Below are 21,833 nucleotides of genomic sequence, written 5' to 3' on the forward strand. Positions count from 1 at the left end.
AGAAGGAGGAGGGGTGTCGAGGAGACATGCTGTTCATTGGCTTCATGTTGCAAAGAAAAAAATGCTTATGGGTTTGCTGCATGACTGGGCATTTGTGACAGCTAAAGTCCTGCATGTCACATCTGCTGGGAGCAGTGTGCTGTCAGCCACAAGACTGGTAATCAATCACTTATGGGATGTGGCTAAAGAAGCAGTTTCAATGAAACAAATTCAGGGTTTGGTTGAAGTTTTTTCATAAATAGAACGGAAGACTTAAAAAAAAAAGCCATACCTGAATCTAGGACATTTTATTGACAGAAGTTGCAAACTGCCCATTTTCAAACTGACAAACTGAGATACGGCTTCAGGCAATGTAGAGGGAAGTAACTACCCGACAAGGTTTTAAAGGACGTTACCTGTAGGTTAATGACTTTCTATGTTCAACTATCCTTTTAGTGGAAATGGGTTTTTGGGTCATTTTATGTAACAGATTTCTAACGGAGATAGACTTTACGCCATTGGCTTGTTTGCTGAGAAGAAGCAGTGGACAGACTCTTACACAAGACGCTAGAACCTGATCAAAGAGTTGTCACTTTTGTTTTATGTTATGTTGTGTCTATCATACAGGATCTTCTTATGACTGGCTACAGGTCGTCTTCTTTGACCTGGGAGGCGCCTTACAGCCCTAATGACTGGCCAGCCTGGCGGATTATTTAGGTCACATTTATTGGATGGAGCAGCATAACAAATCAGGGACTGTCCTGAGTAGTTAAAAAAAAAAAAAAAAAAAGATCTTTTGTTGTTTTGGTCTTTACAGCATTTGGAAAATTACACTGAATTTGTTCAGGCTGTGTCTAGGAGAAGTAAAATAATCCTATTACATAACGCACTGCTCAAAATAGCAATGGCAGCAGATAAATGCAATCCTGTCAGCGAACACAGAAAACTGCTAAAGGTTAAATATTACCTCAGTGTTACGGTTTGCACAGCTAGTGTAATGATTAGTCTTTCGTCTAATATGTAGTACATTGAAAAAATATGCATATACCATTACATCACTTTTCCGACACAAAGGTTTATGAATAATATTTGCGTTTTATGTGATAGGCTACTACAATGAAAATGTATAAAGTTAAAGGAAAATAATAAATGCTTTTTAACTGATTTTACAAATAGATGTAAAACTAATCAAGATAAAAGTGGAATGGTTTAAATTAAAGCACATACATGTATTCGAATGGCCTAGTCAAAGTCCAGATGTTGAACATTTCTATTCAAACATCCTCTCTTCTTCCATGCTAAACTTGAGCTATATTAGGTGAAAGGATGGGCAAAACAGAAATGTTAAAACTATATTTAGATTTTTTTTGACTCCTCAATGAAACATTGCTTTGTGTACATCTGTCACATAAAATCACAAACAAAAATAAAAAAATCACACTGTCATTTGCAATGAAGCATTACAAAGTTCATGGAATTTAAATAGTTTTTCTGGGGACTGAAAATATATTCTAGCTTTTAAAAATGTTCCTAACAGTTTCACACTCATATTTCTTTTGTTTTTTATCTTTGGCAGTACATAAAGATCCCAGCACCGACCACTGAATCTCCAGATGGATTCAGAGTCTTCTCATTTTACCTTTCCAGTGACAGCAAAGACAAGCCTCAGTCCAGCTTTGACTGCATTCACCAGTTTATCTCAGGGTGAGCAGCACACAGAACTTTTTCCGCTGTCGACCACAAATGGAATTTAAAGTAAATGTGGTGTCAGGCTGCAACCGCGGGGCTTGACCAAACACTGGCCTCTCTCTTCAACCTCACAACAATGGACAAAACGCCTGCCGTTAAGCCACATTCAGCTTTAATAATAACCTAAGGGCTGTCAAGCCACGTCGGACCTCAAAGGTGTGACCATTGACAACAGAGAAGCAGCATTTGTGGCTTCACAGAGTCAATGGACTTCTTCAGAAATTACATCAGCACCAGAGTCTTTAGCTTCCAGAAATTAGAACCCCTTGCTTTAGAGGTCAGAAGAGGTCAATTTGCTTCATGTGGTTTATAGAACTTGTGTTTCACAAGAAGCTAGTGTGCACTCAAGCAGTCCAAGAATTCTGTCATTGGATTTAATTGTAAAACTAAAATACTACCAAATATACGAGCACAGAATTTCTTTTGCTGCTTTAGACAAATGTAATGCAGGACTCAACTTTCTTTTTTTTTCCTATGTACAGGGAGGGCAGGGATCACTTGGAAAGTCAGGGGAGCATTCAAGACAAGATCACTGTTTGTGCCACAGACGACTCTTACCAGACCACACGCGAGCGCATGTCACAGGTGGAGAAGGACATCTGGAGCCGCACTGCGATTGAGATCAAGCCAGGACCAAGTAAGTTTTGGAGTTAAGAGTTTCAAAGTTCTCTTACATGTTCTAGCACCAAAGGGGTAGTTCAGAATTGTTATATTTTGAAGTGAGGCTATATTAAACTGTATTAAGCAGGTAATATCTCACCAGCAGAAGATAACTGTCTTAAGATCTTCATTTAGTACAAATTCAAAATCTCTCTAATGACTGACTTCTATGGTCTAAAGATGACTAAAAATCTCAAGACTATCATAGTAAGTTTATGTTAATGTAATTTTATGAAGATTTATAATGTTACCATGTTTGTATTGGATGATTATTTGTCATGCTATTTAAAAGACCTGGCATCAGATATATAGAACTATCATTTTAAAACATATTTTGGTTAATACAGATAACTTGAAACATATTACTGCTTCTAAATCATTCCTTGTCAGCAATTTCGCTTGCCAACAATATTCATTTTAAGTGACAGATATCTCATACTTGCTCTAAAAGGGTTGTTTACAATTATTTATGCAAATGAATAATTTGCATGAAAAATCTGGCTAGATATGTGTCTGAAATCTAGCCAGTCCAATTTATTCTGGCATTTTACCAATTTCCAACTCAAATTTGTTGATAAAAACAAAATTTGCTGAAATGATGGAGGCCTCACAATAATAAAGGCTTAAAATATGTAATTGCACTCATTGAAAGTTAATTGTTTTTGTTTAACATTTAAAAGTGTTGAAAAAATCTGTGTCTAGCTGTTGCATTATGTCACGTGTACATATATTTCTAGTAGCTGAATTTACTTGATAAATGGTGGGGCAAATTTCAAAAATTCCTACTGAGAATCATGCAGGAAATATGGTTTCCCATTTTACTCAAACATGTCTTCTCCTGCACATCGGGAGATTCATGTAAATGGGTTATGGCTCTCAGTATGAGCCACATGGCAGGGAAGAGTGCACAGTTGTTTTGTGGTCACATTCTGTCTTTTTATGGTGCAGTAATGCTATACTTCTCAGAAGAAAATGCCTGTACACTAAGTCACAATTATATGCTGCAGTAAAAAAAAAAAAAAAGAAAAAAAGTAAACCATTTAGATAATAGTGTGTGATTTTAATGCTTGGAAAAGAAGACCTGGCAACTAAGTTGAAGACATTGTAAGCACCTGGTGCTAAAACAAGTTTAAAAAAAAAAAAAAAAAAACATTAAAAGCTCTCCCCAGTAATATTACCACATGGCTAACAGATGCTAAGCTTATTGTTTGGCTAGTTCTCAGAAACACTTCTGCAGTATGATAAAGTTTCAAAGCAGCACAAACAATTATGACACAAATATGTCCCTCGAGCAGTTCTAGTTTAAAACTCTGAAGGGACGTCTCTGGTTGCTGCTTGTTTGAAATGTTGCACTGCAGGTTGTTTTAGTCAGAGCTGAATAGGTCCATTACTTGGTCTAAGGTAAGTGTTAACCATACTGTCTTTTAGAAATCTTCAACTCTAAGCAGCACCTTGCAAAAGTATTCATACCTCCTGGGGTGTTTGAGCATTTCTTGCATTATAACCAAGAACTTTAATGTCATTTATAGGGATTTTATGTGATTGACCAACATGAAGTAGCACATAATTTAAAAAAAAAGAAATGTACATGTTTCTTTTGTGGTATAGGTCTTCATGACGCTGTTTGTTCACCAAGGTTTATAACAAACCATCACAGAACAACTGTACTTTACACTGAATTTAAATTAAGTAGTGGATGCTTTTTATTAATTTAATTAGCTGACTTAGTAGGCAAGACAATTTTCAGTTATAATGTAAAAAAAAATTAAGGTCCAGGAGCACAAATGCTTTTGCACGACCATGTATAGTTTCCTAATTGTTTGACACAATAACACCTGCAGGATATGTAAATAACAAAGTCAAGTATCAACCAAGCTCTCTCTGTTGGCACACAGAGTTAGTCTTTTACCTTTAATAACCTTCAAACCAATGTATGGCTTAGGATTGTAATGAGATTACAGTCGGCAGACATCCACAAGAAGTGACCTGGATCCAGTTGAATTAGTTCTGTAACATGAAGAAAACCTTCTCCGAGTTAATTGCTTTATTTTCCCCACCCCACTTGTTTACTTAGGAGAAGCCCATTCTACTATCTCATCATTACACTGGTGCAGCCTCTACTCACATGCAAAAAGAAAATGCTTGAGCTCTGTGTATTAACGCATGTAAACTACTTTTTCAGACTGGCATGTAAATTCAGTCTTATCTGTTGCACATGCATAATCCATTAAAACAGAAGAGATAAAATTACAAAAACGTATTGTCTGCCTGTCATGTGTGGGCTTGACTTAGAAAATTGGGGCATGATTTGTATATCTACCCTTAGGACAGGATTGTGAATGATATGACAGCCTTGTTTTCTCAGGATACTTCAGCTGCCTGAGTCCTGTTATCAGATGAGTTGAAAGCATGTTCCTCTTTAGTTGAGCGAAGTATTTATCTGAATTAAACAACTTGAGATTATTGGTGTAATACCCACTACCTCTAATTAAATTGATCTCTTTAAAACTATTTATCTACTTTATTAATAGGTAAGTGTGTGAAGGTGCAAAGGAAACAGGGCCTGGTCTCCAGCTCTGACAGCAGTAACAAGCACTCCCCCAGCAACAAGAGGCCCCTGCTCCCCAGCCCGGTGGCACATCGGCCCTTAAGGGATCGCATCATTCATCTCCTGGCCCTAAAGCCCTACAGGAAGCCTGATATGCTACTATGGCTAGAGAGGGAGAGGGCCAGCCCAAAGGACAAGGCTGATCTGACCTCTGTACTAGAGGAGGTAGGAGACTGGTGGAATAATATGTTGGAAATAATTTTTAAAAATGTATCTTAGACAATGAGTAAATTTAACTGCCTTTGGGATCTGGTATAACACTGAAAAATTAAACATTATATATAAGAATTATATAAATCTACCCATGCCTGGTCATCAATTGTGCAAATAAAAATAATCCGATACCATTAGGTCTATTTCAGGCATATTTCCTGTGTTCACATTGTGTGAGTGTCCCAATGCAATCATCAATTGGAAACTGTGCAGGCAGTGGTAACTGTAATTAGGGCTGTGCTTTAATTATCTTTGGATGAGAAGATAATGTTTTTGACAGGAGAAGGGTTGGGATGACACAGGCTGGGATCCAAGTAATCGCAGAAACTGTTGGTTGCTTTGGGTATGTTCGTATTAGTGGGGTTTGTATACAAGTGATAAAAATAGTGCAACAGTGCTGTGTCAGAGGTTACAAGTACAGCTAGACTTGTTTTCTGTTATACTACTTTCTGTCCTATGACGGGGATGTTGGTTTTCCAGGTTGGTAAGCTGAATCCTAAGGATAGCAGCTACTCTCTAAAGGATGAACTTTACAAACTTGTCCAAAGAGACTGGCCTGGATATCTGGAAGAGGAAAAGCAACTTATCCACAGGCTTCTCATCAGGTGGGAATTCATTTAGGCCAAATATGAAAATTTAGCAAAAGACGAGACAATATTTAAATATTTTTATTATTATTATTCATTGTTACCTACAGTGTAATTGTAAATATTTTCACGTTCATCCTTAATGTTTGTGAGAGGATAAGTTTTATACTTTATTTACTTTATTACACAAACTGCCAACTGTTTAGCTTAGTATAAAGGTGTGAGGGTTCAACAGCAAATATGGCTTTACTTTTAATGCACTTTAAAACTTGTCTAACACTTTAAACAGACTAATATGGTCATCGCTTGTTGAGTTATTGTGCCTAGCACTATTGGTGTCAGTCTGCTTTGATTTTTTTTTTTTTTTTTTTTTTTAAATGCTGCTTCTAAATGACAACGCCTTTGCTCAGAAGAATCTTTTAATCGAGACATCAAAGCAATGGAAAATTTTTCATGCACTGTGCTGCCAAGTGGCAAGACTTGCGAGGCTAAGCAGTTAAGGAGTGATCTTTAAGTGCCTGCCAGAAAACATGGAAGCCATGTGCTCCAGTGCCATTTTGGAAAAAGCACAACTCCCACTAGAATCTTGCAGCACTCCTGCTGGGTGTAAAAGCTTTTCAGTTGTATCCATTCAAATATTTTGCCAAAAACAATAAAGCTGTGATTTGAAAAAACTTGGAGGATCTTCTCTGTAGTCAGTTTATCTGACTACTACTTCACAACGTTCTAAGAACTGTTGGTTATTGCTACTTAGTGGCTAGGAACTCCACTATTACTGTCACTATTAATGAGAGGGCAAGAATTCACTGCAGCAAGTGACCTTTGGTAATGGCATCTGTTCAAGGAAGGAGCTGTAGGAAGCAGATTACCAGAAAAAAAAGGCTTTGGCCATAAAGAGGTTAAATATGCAGCTAATGTTTCTCATACAAGTCTTTTTAGTTTCTGTGGACAGCTCCTGTGTGTTATTTTACAAAAACACAGTTGCATAACTTCTGTAATTATTTCTTCTGTGGAAAGACTTCCACCTCTATCTTTTCCTAGCTATAATTGCTCATCCCATTGCACAAAAATCTGCAATAATGTGTTCTTCCTGTTTGGCTTTATGGGCCATTTACCTTAGTTAGTCTAAGTAAAGGTACTGTGTTCTAAATGTCTTCACAGGAAACTTCAGCCACTGCACAATAACCAATCAAGGAGTCCCCAGTCCAACCATTCGTTGCACAAAAGTCTTGGGGATTCTCCCTCACGGCTCAGTCCTGCCAAAAATCTCTCAGTGGTAAATATTCATGTTGCAAGATTTGTCTTGTTTTTATTTCCTAATTTTTTTCTGACTAAATATGAGGCATTACCCTCTTAAGTCAATGTACAAACAAAATGCATTAACAAAAATAACTCAAATAGCTCTTACTGGAATCATGCAGTGGGAAATAAAATTACACGGTTAGTTATTTACCAGAACCAGGAAATGGATAGATAAGTGATGTTATGTTCTGTTTTATGGAAATGTCTGAATACACAACTAGTCTTTATAGATAATTGGTGTTAGCTTAGAAATCATTCACAAATGAACCTGTTCTTTGGCTTTATTGCTGTGGAATAGATTGATGTATCTTTACTTTGTTTAAAACGACAACGTATGCAAATCCTGCTAAATTATAGCAGAAATCAGGGTCTTAATCAGGTTTAAGACCCTGATTCTGCCTGATAAAACCTGATAAACCTGATAAAACTCAACATGGACAAAGAGAAGTATATATTTTAAATCTATAAAACTTTGCATCCATTGCAGGACCAAAGATAAAAGGTGACAGTGTTTTCATCTCCTCTCTGTTTGCTTTGATTTAAATTTTTTGTGTCTCAACAATGATAAAGTTTTAAAAACCAAACAAAAAAAAATTCCAGAAGTAATTCAAATGCTTTAAACCTGCTTTTGTTTAGTCATATTCACTTATTTGCATATAATTTTTACAGCAATGTATGAATTTATGTCCTAAAAACTGCTTAATAAATAGGTTTCTAATTGGAATATCAAAACAATCTAAAAAAAAAAAGAATAATATTGGTCACTTAGGGAATGGTGATTAAAAACTAAACAACCAATATGCCTCAGATATTATTGTCTTGGACATACAGACATCAAAGTCAATCAACTAAAGTGAATTTACCTCTGCTTATTTGACATGAACTTTTCTCATAGTTTTTCTGTATTCAGTAGTTTTTCTAAGCTTACTGTTGCTATTTTTGAATGGTATGTTCGTTCCCTAAAGTGAATTCAACACTATCTGAAGAATGACTCATTTACCCGCAATACTATATTATTATCTTTATTCATTTCATTCAATACAAATAAAAAATTTTTAATACAAGGAAAAAAAAATAAAATAATTTAAAAAAATGAAATGAAAGGTAGCAGAAAGAAGAAAATAATCTTATAATATCTGCCCCTTTTTCTCAACTATGGATCAAAACAACAAAAAACAAACAAACAAGAAAAAAAAAAAAAAAACTAAAAAATTTTTTTTGATTTGTCTTATGTGACAAAAAAAAGAAAACAAAGGAAGACCAAAAAAACAAGGTCAATCATCAATCTCAACTGAACAATACTATACTTTGACTTTATACTATTTCATACTTCTTCAAAAAAACAATCTTTAACATTCTTTTAAACATGTGTAATGATTTAGCATTTTTAACATCGTTTTGCAGGTCGTTCCACAGTTTGACTCCTTGTATCGAAGTACATCGTTCTTTCAAACAAGTTCTGAATTTAGGTTTCTTAAAAATCTGTGTCCCCTTAAGGTTATAACCACTCTCTCTCTTTTCAAAATTTTTTTGGATGTTTAAGGGTAATGTTTTTAGATGTGCCTTATACATAACCAACAAAATATTATAATCAACTAAATCATTGAATTTCAAAAACCTCAAATTACAAAATAATGTATTTGTTGGATATTTACCATGTTTTTGAGCAATAACTCTTATTGCCCTTTTTTGCAAAACAAAAACAGATTTTATACTAGTATAACATGCCTTTCCCCATACCTCAACACAATAAACCAAGTGTGGAACAATTAGTGCATTATACAACATAAATAGTGCATGATCATTCAGAAAATCCCGTACTTTATAAAGCACTGCAATTGATTTTGCTAATTTTGTTCTTAAATAATTCAAATGGGATTTCCATGATAATTTCTCATCAATTATCACACCCAAGAATTTCACCTCACTAACTCTACAAATCTCTACACCATCAACTTTAAATGGAGTATTTACAATTCTTTGTCTCCTTGTAAATAACATATAATTTGTTTTGTCCAAATTTAAAGATAATTTATTTAGTTTAAACCATTTATGTATTTGCATAAATTCTCTTTTCATTTCTTTTAACATCCCTTTTATATCATTACCCTGACAAAAAAAAGTGGTATCATCCGCAAATAGAATACATTTGAAAAACCCTGATACATTTACCAAATCATTTACATATAAAATGAACAACTTTGGTCCAAGTACTGAGCCCTGTGGAACTCCACATGTAATTTCACAAAATTCGGATCTAGTATCATGTACTTGTACAAACTGTTTTCTATTCTCCAGGTAGCTCGAAATCCACTGTAATGCCGGCCCTCTAATCCCGTATTTAATAAGTTTTTTGAGTAAAATGTTATGGTCAATCGTGTCGAATGCTTTCTTTAGATCGACATAAATGCTAGCACTATATTGTTTTTGATCAATAGCATTTGTTATATGTTCTATCAGTTCCATAAGGGCCATTGATGTCGAATTTTTGGCCCTAAATCCATATTGACTACTACTTAATATATTATTTTTATCTATAAATGTATCTAATCTATTTACAAATAGTTTCTCCAAAATTTTTGAGAACTGTGGCAACAACGATATCGGTCTGTAATTACTAAACATACATTTCTTACCATTTTTGTAAATGGGAATTACCTTTGCTATTTTCATGGCGTCTGGAAATTTTCCTGATGAAAATGACAAATTACAGATATAGGTGAATGGTTTAATTACATAAGACATAATTTCCTTTACAAATTTCATATCCATATTTACCCAATCCTTTGATTTTTTATCCGCCATTTTGTTTACAATACTCAGTATTTCTTTCTCATCCGTTTCTCCAAGAAAGATGCTGTTTGGACAACTCCCAATTTTTTGGGTAACATCGCTATCATCTTTTGGTATCTGAGCAGCAAGTCTTGGACCAACATTTACGTAGTAATGATTGAATTCGTTTGCTATTTCATTCCGATCATAAATTTCAGTATTTTCTTTTAAAAAGTGTGTTGCAATACCAGATTTTATTGTATGCTTTGTAGAAACACTATGTATAACTGTCCATATTGCTTTTGTATCACCGTTACTTTTTGTTAATAGGTCGGTATAATATTCTTTTTTATGTTTTCTTATAATCCATGTCAGTTTATTTTTATATTTCTTATATCTATCCTCTGCTTCTTTCGTTTTTAACATCAAAAAGGATGAATACAAATTATTCTTTTTTTTACAAGCATTTCTCAACCCTTTTGTCATCCATGGCTTGTCAACAGCATCTTTCTTAACAAAATTAGTTGTCATACAATGTCTTTTATACAGAACTCCCAAAATATTCATAAACTCATCATATGCTCTGTGTACATCATCCACATATACATTATTCCAATTTTGTTGACACAAATCATTTTTCAATTTATCCAAATTTTTTTTTGACATATTAAACACTTTTTTCGTTGGCACAGGTACAGTAATAATTTTCTGGTGATTTTTGTAAATCGCAAAAACTGGTAAATGATCACTTATATCGATTTTGAAGAGTCCACTCAGCACCTCTCCATCCGTAATATTAGTAAAAATATTATCAATTATTGTGGCAGAGTGTGTCGTAATTCTTGTTGGTTTTGATATCAATGGAAAGAAACCCAAACTACACATTGTATCAACAAACATCCTATTTAAATCAATTTGGGTTCCTAAATCTATATTAAAATCTCCACACAGAAATAATGTTTTATTTTTACTCATTTCAATAAGCTCTATTAATTTTTCAGTAAATAATTCTAAGTTAGATCCTGGTGTTCGATACACACAACTCACCACTATATTTCTCGATTTCTCACTTAACACTTCTATAGTAATCATCTCCATTACACCTTCAACAGTTGTTGACATAGTATCCTTTATTTTACATCTTATTTCACTATCAGCAAACAAAGCAACACCCCCACCTCTTTTACTACTTCTATTCACATAATGTAATTCATATCCATCTATTTGAAAATTGTTTTTGTTTTCCTCATTACTATACTATAAAACCCCTCTTCAAAATTTTCTAGTAATATTTAATTTGTTTTCTTTCTCTTTTGTTCTAGAAACGGTCACTGGTTTTGGACGCTTCCAACATCCAAACCCCCAAAAAACAAAGGCTGTCGGAACACTGTCTCCCCCTGCAGTCGCCCTCTCACACAGACTGTGGCACCAATGGGGCTCGTAACTCCTCCAGTCACGGAAACGCTTGTGCGGCGACAAAAACAGAGTTTGACATAACCAATAATCATCCTCAGGGAAACCCAGTTGGTTTGTATTCGCCACACAAGCTCAGCATGCCGTGTGCTATTTCCAAACTAGACAAGACGGAACCGGCTCCCACTTTACCCAGTCCCAAGCCTCGACACAATGGCACCTCTATATGCACTGCACAGCAGCTCGCCAATGGCCAGCACAAAAAGAAAAGGTCCAAGAAACACAAAGACAAGGAGCGAGATCGCTTAAAGCCAGACTGGATTGAGACTAGTCCAGACCTGAAGCAGAACCAAGAAAATGTTAAAGGTGAATGCCAAAGTTTTATCAGGTCATAATTTATTCTGTTTTGCTGTTAAGATAAGGACGAGGTTGTGCAAGAAGGCCGTTTAAAGAAATAATAAACTTTCCAAGATTGAGTCATAAATATTTTTTTTGTAGAATTAAAAGAGGAACATTTTATAGAATTTGATCTGAGACAGCAGTAAGAACAGTTACTCTGTTGTCTGTTGATGATTGACTGTGTAACAGCTGGGTGACCTATGGCCGAGCTAGTCAGCAGGCAGATTTACCTCCTGCTTTGCTTTGTTGACGTAACTGCTCGTCTTGGATTGGATCGGTTATCAGAGACACCATTAAATAATTTATCTTGATATGACAGACTTGTTGCCAGATTTCCATCAATATACTGAAATTAATCTTTCTCCTGAATGTGTATTTTAAACAGCTACAGACCACGAACGAGACAAAACACCTGTTAACCGAGCCGCAACTGAAGAACTGCCCGACTATTTCATGTAAGGTTTTAAACATTTTTTATATTAAAAATTTTTTAATGAGTAAAACATAGCCAACTTTCTTTACATCAGTTGCTGAAGCAACGTTTTACAGCATAGTTTTGAATTTCGGTTTTAACCTACTGCTTGAAGGAAAAACCAAAGTTTTCCTTAACAGTACGGTTCTGCTTCAACCCATTCACATAAACAGAGGAACATTATATAAATAAGGTCTCACAAAGCTTCACTGAGAATAACTCACAAAACAAAATATCTTATGTCCTACATTTATACATCTGCTCAACACACCATTCTCTAATCTAATTCTTGCAGAGCCATCTAGTGGATGGATTCGGTACATACTCGGTTTCCAGAGATTGACGTGTTTCCTTTTGCTTTTCAGAAAATACAGCACTGTAACAACACTGGAGCAGCGGCAACAGTACCACGATGACTTTTGTGCCGAGTACGATGAATATAGAGCTCTTCATGACAGAATTGGGGCCATCACGGAGATGTTTGTTCAGTTGGGCTCAAAGATCAACACTCTCACACCGGGAACACAGGAATATAAGGTACTTTTTGTAGTGGGAGCCTGCTGAAACTGCTTCATTTTGTAAAATACCAAAGAGAAAGTGCAGCATGTACAGGGCAGTAACACTCTTTTTGTATTTTTTCAGCTCATGGAGGACCAAATACTACAAAAATATCGAAAATATAAGAAAGTAAGATATTTTCAAAATCACTTCTTTTGCAATGTCCTGACTTTGATGAATGCCATGTTTGTCATACTTGCATGGGCAAATTGAACAAAAACTGAAAACAGAAGTTCTTACAATGATTAAGAACTTTTTTGTACATTTAATGGGAAACATCCATCAATAAAAGTTTAATACAGACTCTTTTCCCTTTCTGTTTTTTGTAGAAGTTTCCTGGATACCGGGAAGAAAAGAAACGGTGCGAGTACCTCCACAAAAAACTGTCGCATATCAAAGGCCTGATCGCAGAATATGACCGAACACAGGGATTAGTTTCCTAGTGACTGCACACTACCCACACCGGGTTGCAACAAAAGTGGACCAAAAGACTCAAGGTGGACCTAAAGACTGCCCAGCCAGGTCCCAGGGATGCTGAGACACTTTAATTTCCTCCACAGTGTCAATGGAATGGAGGGTGTAAGGTGCTTTGTCAAAAGTGGGCCTGGACCGCCTACTCGTGATCATATGTTACCCTTTAAAGCTCTGTTTTTTCAGCTCTATTTATGGCTGGAAGAGCTGGTTTCAGTTCTGCTGTAAAACACGACAAGTAAAAAGGAGAGGCCAACAGATGTGATCCTCCTTACCTAACTATATAATTTGTAATTATATTTTTAAACTGGTTGAAACTTTAAAGTATCGACTTGCAAGTAATTAAGTGATGGTACAATCAAACTTAGGGGTATAAAAAAAATTCCACTGAAGTGTTTATATTTAAATACAAAAATTGTTTGTGGATTTGAAGATAGAAAATATATTTAGGATAATGAATGATTAATTTAGTACAATAATAAGAAACATGCTGGCAGCAATTACATCGTGCTAGTTATAAGTGCACTGTAAGGCTTTTTAAATTAGATTAAAAATGGCAAATTAATCATTTGTAGAACTTAGCTTGATTAAAATTTGTCATTCATCCAAAAACCTGCAGAACTGAGACCTGATCTAATATTGATCACTAAAGTAGGATATATGGAGTCGCTGCAGAGACAAGGGTTGAAACGTGTGTCTATGAACTACAATCAAAATGAATTTTATGCCTGCTAATGTTCTGTCTCATTTCTCAGAAATGCCAAAAAATACTCACAGCGGGGAATTATTGAAAACGTCAAATTTGTCTTAGTCACTGAGGACGCTTTTGCCATGAAATTCGCCTGGAGGTCAGTAATGACCCAAGTAACCCACACGTACAAAGAATGGAGCACAAATAAGTCCTTAAATTATATGTAATAAAGCAGAATAGCACTTGTTATATGAAGTCTGGTAATCTCAGTATACAGAAAAAATGTCCCACATAATGATTTTATCACCTTGGAACTTCACTGTTTGTTTGTTGTTTTTAAGGTGATTCCAGTGCAATTTCTCCTCCAAACATGGTGTGTGTAATGACATTCAAAGAGTGAAGCTTTGGTCTCATCTCCCCTGAATTCTCCTTGTGTTGTGTTTGGTCCGTCCAAATGTACTGCTGCAAGTTTAAAAGGTCTTAAATGTGCTTTTTTCAGCAGTGGAGTTTTGTGTAGTAATTCTTATAGAAGTCATGGCAGATATGTGTATTACTTACTGTTTTCATGGAAAACTGTTCCTGCTAGTTGCAGGTGTCTCTAATGCTCATTGACTACTTTATGGCCCTTGGACAATTATCCTGATTGTTGACTTCTTCTTAGTAATCTTAAAAAAAGCTCCTGGGTATGGTTGGCTTATGGTTAAATGTTCTTTCTGCTTCTAGATTATGGCCTACATTTTAGCAGCCAATGTCAGGACTATGCTATTAGCGATATTAATTTCCACTGAAAGACCAGTATTTTTCTCTGCTTTTCATGCATTTATTAACTTAATTTTCTTCAAGTGATATTTTCAATGTCATTCCATTTCACATAACTTATTCAGGGACTTGCATAATTCATTTCTTTGTATGTGTGGGTCACTTGGGTGGATATGAACATATGGTGTAACTCATGGTTCATGTCAAAAAGCAGATTAAAACTATGTTGATGAAAATCACATTGGTTCCACAATAATAGTTCCACTGTATATTTGCTGGATTTCACATAGTACTGTGCACTTTTAGAGTCAGTTTCACAAATGTAGCCTACAGTGCCATGAATTGCCTTTTAATATGAAATGATCAACATACTCATCTCTCAAGTCTTCTGACCATAGCTTTACTGCCATAGAAATAATGCTGTTCACACTGTAGATGGATGATCATTTTATTGTGTAATTTTACTGCTGTTAAGGCCCTGAATTAAGTTTAATAGAAGGTTTGGCTAAAAACAATGCATTACTAGCTTCTATGAGCGTTACATTAAGGAGTTATTCAGAGAAATGTGACTAAAGTGTGTAATTTAAGGAGTCGCAAGCGATTGGTCCTTTGGGGGTTTTTATGCCCAAATTGCTTGGTTTAAGTTTGTTGTAAGGAGTAGTGAGAACACAAAAGGGATCCACATCAAGATTTTAGACACTCTGATATATATTAATGTGCATCTGATCGGTCACAACCTGTGCTTTTAATTTTACCGGAACAAGCTCTGGTTCTGGTGTAGAAATTTGAATATTTGTAGTTTTCTCTAAGCATTTGCATCATAATAGCAGTACTCACATCTATTGTCTTAAAAGTGACTTATAATGGATGAATGAAGTTAACACTTGCCTTGACATGCACTGTATGTCAGACATTTCCAACTTTCCTAGTTGCCCATGTTCCAAAATGCTCCTGGTTTATCCTGCAAAAATCAGTGTTCTCAGATCATTTCTATAAATGGCTTTTAGTCCAATTGTAATTTTGGTTACTGGTTAAATGTTGTGTTGAAGTTGTCTGTTTTATTTCTGTCTGTGCCATGTACTTATGTCTTAATTTTATTTTTTTTCATCATTTGTTGTCTTCTTGTCTGTGCGATAATCACAAACTGTACAGGAGTTTCTACTACCATCCAGTTCTGTCAGAGATTCAAAAACATCGAATACCTGCAGGAATCTATGTAATTTGCTTCTGATGATTTCTTTGTGCAGCAGCTCTATTGCCAAAAGTTTAGTGGCCAAATGTTTTTTTTTTTGTTTTTTTCTGCAATCAAATAGACATTTTTAAATGCGGTACTCTGATACGTTTGAAGGATTTGAGTAACAATAGTTATTCTGTTTGAGCACATATGAAATAAAAAAAAAAAAAAAGTATTGGCACTGACAACTGGAGGAAAAACAACTGTAATCCCATAAAGTATAAACCAGCTTCAAATACTAAAAATCATAAAAAAATAAACAAGTATATAAAAAAATGCATAAGCACAACTTAAGTGCATATCCAAAATTTATTGGGATTTTGCAGTGTTTTACTAAAACGTTGAAATTTGAACATGGTTAGAGCAATAATGAGACTCTTCAAACCATAGTTTGCTGAAAGCAATACATTTTAAAACCATTTTCTTTCAGAAGCTTACAAATATGTACCGCTAACATAGTACAAGTAATATTACACAAGGGAAAAAAACTGATAACCTGTGACATGTGTACCATTTGTGAAAAAAAAATCCTATGTACCTTTTTCTTATTTATCTGTTGCAGGAGCTAACTACTGAAGGTGCCTTTTCACTCAGAGAGCAGGTAGATTCATCACACAGTTATTGTCCTATGGGGGAAAAGAAAAACTGCCAGCGGTAATTACAAATCTTTAGCTTGACACTGTTGCCACTTTTTAAAAGTGCTTTGTTCTATTTTTACATAATCTCAAAAGATGCCTCTTTAAATGCACATACAGGCATATTTAATAAATTAGATCAAAGTTTCCCAGTAATAGAGACTTGGTCTTATAGGATTGAAGACCTATTAGGATATCAACTCAAAGCCAAGTCTGTTTAAAAGTGCTTTGAAGCAACTGTCTAAGTTTCAGTTTAATTTCATCTTCCAACTTGGCAAACTGTTTCCACATTTTTCCATTGAGGTGTGATTTAATAGATTACTGGTACAGGAAACAATAACACACCAGTGGAAATGTGAAATAAAACCTTTTGTCAACTATATATTATTGCATTTTATTTGCTTGGAGCAAATTTATTTATTGCTTTTAATGACTGTACATTTTTGAGGGACTATTTTGTGCATTGCTTATTGGTTCTTTGCACAGCCAAACTAAACCATTGTGAAAGAGACAATGGAATATACTGTATTTTTGCAATATCTGGATGAATATAACATCTCTTGAGAATAATCTTTTACAAAAAAATGCATTGTTGTCTGAGTGAAACTGAAAATAAAAAGCTCTTCAATTGTACAAGTTGTCATTTGTCTTAAAGAGGGCAGTGTAACTACTTCTGAAAGACAAACATGTTGCATGGAGCAAATTCCAATACATTTAGTTGCAAACAACAGATTTCCAAGTATTTGCAGCTCAAACTCTTCTTGAACAAATAAAATGGCCATGCAAAGTTTTTCCTCTTAATCCTGTATCACTTTTCTTTGAGGTAAGTCCAGCAGATTATTTCAGTAGCACATTAAAATCTAAATGCTTCCCCTCATTTGACAGAGAAGCCACTAACTCTTCAGTCATATCAAATTAGCAGCATTTTATCACAAAACAATAAGCACAGCAGTGGCCTGAGCAATAACTAACCCTCAATTTGTACTCCCATTATGTAGCCACTTATTTCATCTCAACCTTCTTCCCCTTCACACCGGCAAACAAACACTTGGACAATAATACACTATTATCCAAGTGTTTACCTCTAAGAAGGTAAACATTCTTGATCAAATATGGAGATGAATTATATCGTCATCCCTTTTCCTTGAATTTTAAAACATCTTTTAAAAAGTTTACATAATTCTAAATTTTCTGCAACTCTATTACTGATCTCTGGTGGTTGATCGTTGAGGAAAAAAAGCCTTTGACCTCTGATCAAATCAAATAACTGAGTAACATTCTGTTAATCTTACTTTTTGAGTCACAGAATCCCTTTTTCTCACTACCTACCAATTGTTAATCACAAGTCACCAATGCGGGTACAAATTGTTACCTGGTCTGGACAAAACATCTTGCATAGTTAGGTGATGTACAAAACCCAATATATTTCAAAAGTATGAAATAGTAAAAAGGTCAGATGTAATCATCAAACAATTCCATAAATAAAAATATTAAACATCTTTGAAAGCAGACGAACAACCCTGCAATATAAACAATTTTTGTTTCATATTACTTGGGAGTCTATCAGTTGTGAAACTGCTGGTAGTGTAGAAAACAGGAATGCAACAAAATCAAGTCTTTGATCTTAGGTTGTTCAGAAAGTACTTCCTGCAGCAGGTTGCTGTTAGTTATATTTAGAGATGCACCAGTTAGTCAGTCAGAAAAACAAAATTGTCCCTTGACTATCGGTCAAACCTGAACTTTTTTACTGGTCATTAAATGCATCACAAATAAGCATTCACAAAATTTTAACCTGTAAGAAATCAACCAGTAGAAGGCACTTTGTACTTCCTACTAGAATATTAAAATCACACACAGGTTAGGGAAATGATTTGATATGTTAAATAATTATCCTGCAGTTCCTTAATTTACCTTCTTTGATGAACAAAAAATCTCAATTGGAAGGTTAGACTTCAGAAAAAAAGTAAAAATTGCTATCAGACGTGAAATGCTTGATTGATGCATCTCTAATTATATTATTGCCAGGAAGCCTTAAAGTAAATTCAGATTCTGCTGCAAAACCACTCAACACAATTATCATTGGAATATATAATCTTGATTGTTATTGCTAGTCTGTTTTAACCTTTGGTCAAACTCCACCCTCCTTATCAGGGTTTGATCCTCAAAGTGGGTCGTGCGAGGGTTATAATGCCAATCAGTGAAGATATCAGCCCACAAAATCCAACAACTCCTGCACTTGACTTGTAAATGCCCAGCCTATCTAAAGGAATGAAGAGATCGCAGATGTTCTTCACAGTGTCCAAGGCAACAGTCGGTTCTGATCTCAGAGTCTCCAGAAGCAGGAAAATAAGGGCATCCAGCTCAGGAATAACGGCTTCCGCTACTTCAGGACAGTCACTGAGATGCTGGTTCATTTTGCTTTTGAGGCGGTCATCTCTCCCTTTCTGTTGCATCAACTGGAGAATTACATATAGATCTCGGGTCAGATTCATCACTAATGAAAAGAGGTAGTAGCGAGAGGCATTTATGCTCCAGCGTTCCTTGTCGATGCTGCGGATGAGGCCCACATTTCTGGCCCACACTACATTATCACAGATAAAGTAGAGGGCCCGGTTGATGTTGGCCACTGTGAGGCACAGGCCCAGTACTCGGTCAGAGAGTTGCATGGTTTGTTTAGCAGCCACAATGGAATTGGCTGCATTTCCTAGCCTGAGCACTGACAAAGGAGGCAGAAATGAAAGCAGGAATGAGTTCAAGAGAAACATGAAGTGAACATTCTGCTATAAGCAGTCAACAAGCATCCAACAGGTTACTATACAGCTACATAAACTACATAAGTTTAGCATGTTAGCAACTCTGTAGCACAAAGGTCAAGGTCGACATTCATGCAGTATCTTCACGTCTACTCTACAGCACTTTTGAAGCAAAGCTTTCCTGCTTTCAGAACCTCTTAGGGACCTTGCTCCAAATGAATGTCCCACCAAAATGTTTTGCTAAGAAATTATGAGAAAATAGTGTCTGTGAGTTAGTAAGTCAAGCTGCCAAAGCAGCAGAGACTTGCGGTGGCAGCTAAGATGCAGAGGCGATAATTAAGCGGTGCATCAATAGTGTACCCCTTTGAGGCCCAGCTTTGGACTTAGTAAGGCTCCACAAGAACAGAAACAGGAAATGCTATATCTTTATCGCCTGACCTCGCTTCCAGGCATTTCCAAGTCAAACCTGTCTCTTGTCTTTTGCACACATTCATGAAGGAACTGGGACATTATACATTAAAGTCTTAAAAATCTCAGTTCACCGCCTTGTATTTTTTATAAGTATTTTACCTGGCTATAAATCCCAGAAATCAAACAGCTCATATTAAGTATTTAAAATCCCAGAAAGCACAAAGGAAGAACGCTTGATTTATCACAATGCTCATTAACTCATAATTATGAAAATGTCTTAAGTTTAATATTTCCAAATATGTAAAACTTTGAGCAAAACACTAATTACTGTTTGTCACAAGGACAGGAGTGACACATGCAAAAGGGACACTATAGACAAGGATTTTTTTTCATAAATTAAATTAATTAATAAACGTTGAAAGTTGTCTAATGATAATGAAATGCATTAAAATATTTTAAAATAATAAAATGTTTTATTGCTTTTTTACGATTATACTCACATTTTCGTCCAGCACTTAGATTATTTTCCAAACTTTTAAGTCTGGCCACCAGGTCCTTTCTATCAGGCTTGTTTCGTAGTAAATATATTGACAGTGCACAGGCATACTGTGTAGCTCTGAAAGCAAAAACAACACAGGAAAAGTTATCAAATTTATTACTTAAGCAATATCACCAATTTGGCAGATTTATTATTATTATTTATTATTTTCAGAAATACGCCTGGCCAACTTTATAAATGAAAAGCGCACCTGAATATACGGTCTCTCCCTTGGCTTTTGCTTGTGAATTTTACAACGGCGTCCATGATTATTAACACATCAGGACAGGCTGTTCTGCTCAACTGCGAAGTTTCCTCCTCGTGCACCCGCTGTCATGAGCTTCTTGTTGATGCCGGTGTAGTTCAGTTCCTTTCTTGACTTTAGTATATTGTCACCACTAGCTCCTCACATTAGTTGCCGTTTTAAAAAGACCTAATACTTAGAAATGTAAAACTTTCACCGTGTGTTTCATTTTGCTAAAGGTCAGCTGATTTACAACACCTGCGGAACTAAACACGGTTGTTTCACCACAACTCTTTACGGCAGCGGAATGAACGTCGAACAGATTTCCGGGACGGACAAAGGGTTTAAAATGAATGGACCTTACCAAGCTCCGCCCACAACCGACCCACGTCTCAAGTCTCACAAACAAAGCCTCACGGTTGTTTCTATGTAAACATGACTGATTAGTGCATCATTTCTACCGGATTTTCACAATATATCAGCTACTACAATGGACAGAGGAACTAATAAGTTCATGTCATCAACTGGGAGGAGGTTACTGGTTTCTCAGTCGCAAGCTGGTTGCAAACCTGAGGCCAGCAGGTGTCAGTCAGTTATGGTAGATCTGAAATTTGGTTTGATGGCCTCAATATGAGAAGCTACAGACTGATAGGAGGAACCAAAGAGCTCTGGGAAGGTAAAGGCAAATCTTCTGAAGTTGGGATATAATTAATTTAATTTCACATAATTATTGTGGTAGAAGTTATTTGTTTGTTAAAATTTTATGAAATATATTTGTTCTATTTGATGTTTATTGTGAATGACATAAACTCACAAACGAACGATTAGTCCACCGTTTAGAAACTACAGCGGCTGTAATGCGCCACAGCAAAGGTAAAATAACCCAAACAGGTGATCAACTCAAAACCACTCGTACCTTTTTACTTTCTCTCTCTCTTTGTAGTTTAAGCACACCTGTTACCGTGGCAACCGCCTGCACCCCGCAAGGCGAGCAAAGATTACGTTAAAAACATAACATTCAGTCCGTTACGATATCAAGTTTCCAGGCTTGATATTTATTTCTAGATTATTAATCAGCGCTTCCCTGAACACAGCGATGGTTGATTGACTAGCTGTACTTGGTGCTAGAGTGGCTAACACGAGTAACAGTTTAGTCCAAAACCTTTTCTGCTAAAATAGAATCTTTAGTGTATGTCAGATACAGTACACATTGCATATTGATCTGTTTAGCTAACGTAAGACTGTGTAGCAGACAGGCTTCAAGGTATAGAAGTTGTATCAGTAGGCTACTGGCATTATGCTGTACTTAGCTAACAGGAAGCGTGTGTTTGTGAGACGGCCATGCACGTGACCACGTAGAATGGGCATCAGCCAATGAAAAGCAG

General features: G+C 35.7%; 2 protein-coding genes across 3 annotated transcripts in view; one reads left to right on the plus strand and one right to left on the minus strand.

The window, feature by feature from the left end:
* The window catches only part of LOC116732788 (RNA polymerase II elongation factor ELL), a 30,871-nt gene extending 14,799 nt beyond the window's left edge, over window positions 1–16,072 (plus strand). For both annotated transcript variants that reach the window (XM_032583271.1, XM_032583266.1), the window contains 10 exons: window positions 1,556–1,683; window positions 2,211–2,365; window positions 4,920–5,161; window positions 5,690–5,814; window positions 6,958–7,072; window positions 11,193–11,649; window positions 12,068–12,137; window positions 12,520–12,691; window positions 12,797–12,841; window positions 13,042–16,072. In XM_032583271.1, the coding sequence (XP_032439162.1) occupies window positions 1,556–1,683; window positions 2,211–2,365; window positions 4,920–5,161; window positions 5,690–5,814; window positions 6,958–7,072; window positions 11,193–11,649; window positions 12,068–12,137; window positions 12,520–12,691; window positions 12,797–12,841; window positions 13,042–13,155 (1,623 nt within the window). In that variant the 3' untranslated portion in view covers window positions 13,156–16,072. The remainder of the gene's footprint in view (window positions 1–1,555; window positions 1,684–2,210; window positions 2,366–4,919; window positions 5,162–5,689; window positions 5,815–6,957; window positions 7,073–11,192; window positions 11,650–12,067; window positions 12,138–12,519; window positions 12,692–12,796; window positions 12,842–13,041) is intronic.
* A 512-nt stretch (window positions 16,073–16,584) lies between these two features.
* Window positions 16,585–20,737, minus strand: pex11a (peroxisomal biogenesis factor 11 alpha). Its single transcript, XM_032583321.1, has 3 exons — window positions 20,416–20,737; window positions 20,167–20,282; window positions 16,585–19,218 (listed from the first exon to the last, which is right to left on the minus strand). The coding sequence occupies exons 1-3, from the start codon at window positions 20,469–20,471 to the stop codon at window positions 18,650–18,652; spliced, it is 741 nt and encodes a 246-aa protein (XP_032439212.1). The 5' UTR covers window positions 20,472–20,737; the 3' UTR covers window positions 16,585–18,649.
* Between the last annotated feature and the right edge of the window lie 1,096 nt (window positions 20,738–21,833).

The sequence above is a fragment of the Xiphophorus hellerii genome, chromosome 2 (genome assembly GCF_003331165.1).
Source record: "Xiphophorus hellerii strain 12219 chromosome 2, Xiphophorus_hellerii-4.1, whole genome shotgun sequence".
In the NCBI taxonomy this organism is placed as follows: Eukaryota; Metazoa; Chordata; class Actinopteri; order Cyprinodontiformes; family Poeciliidae; genus Xiphophorus; species Xiphophorus hellerii.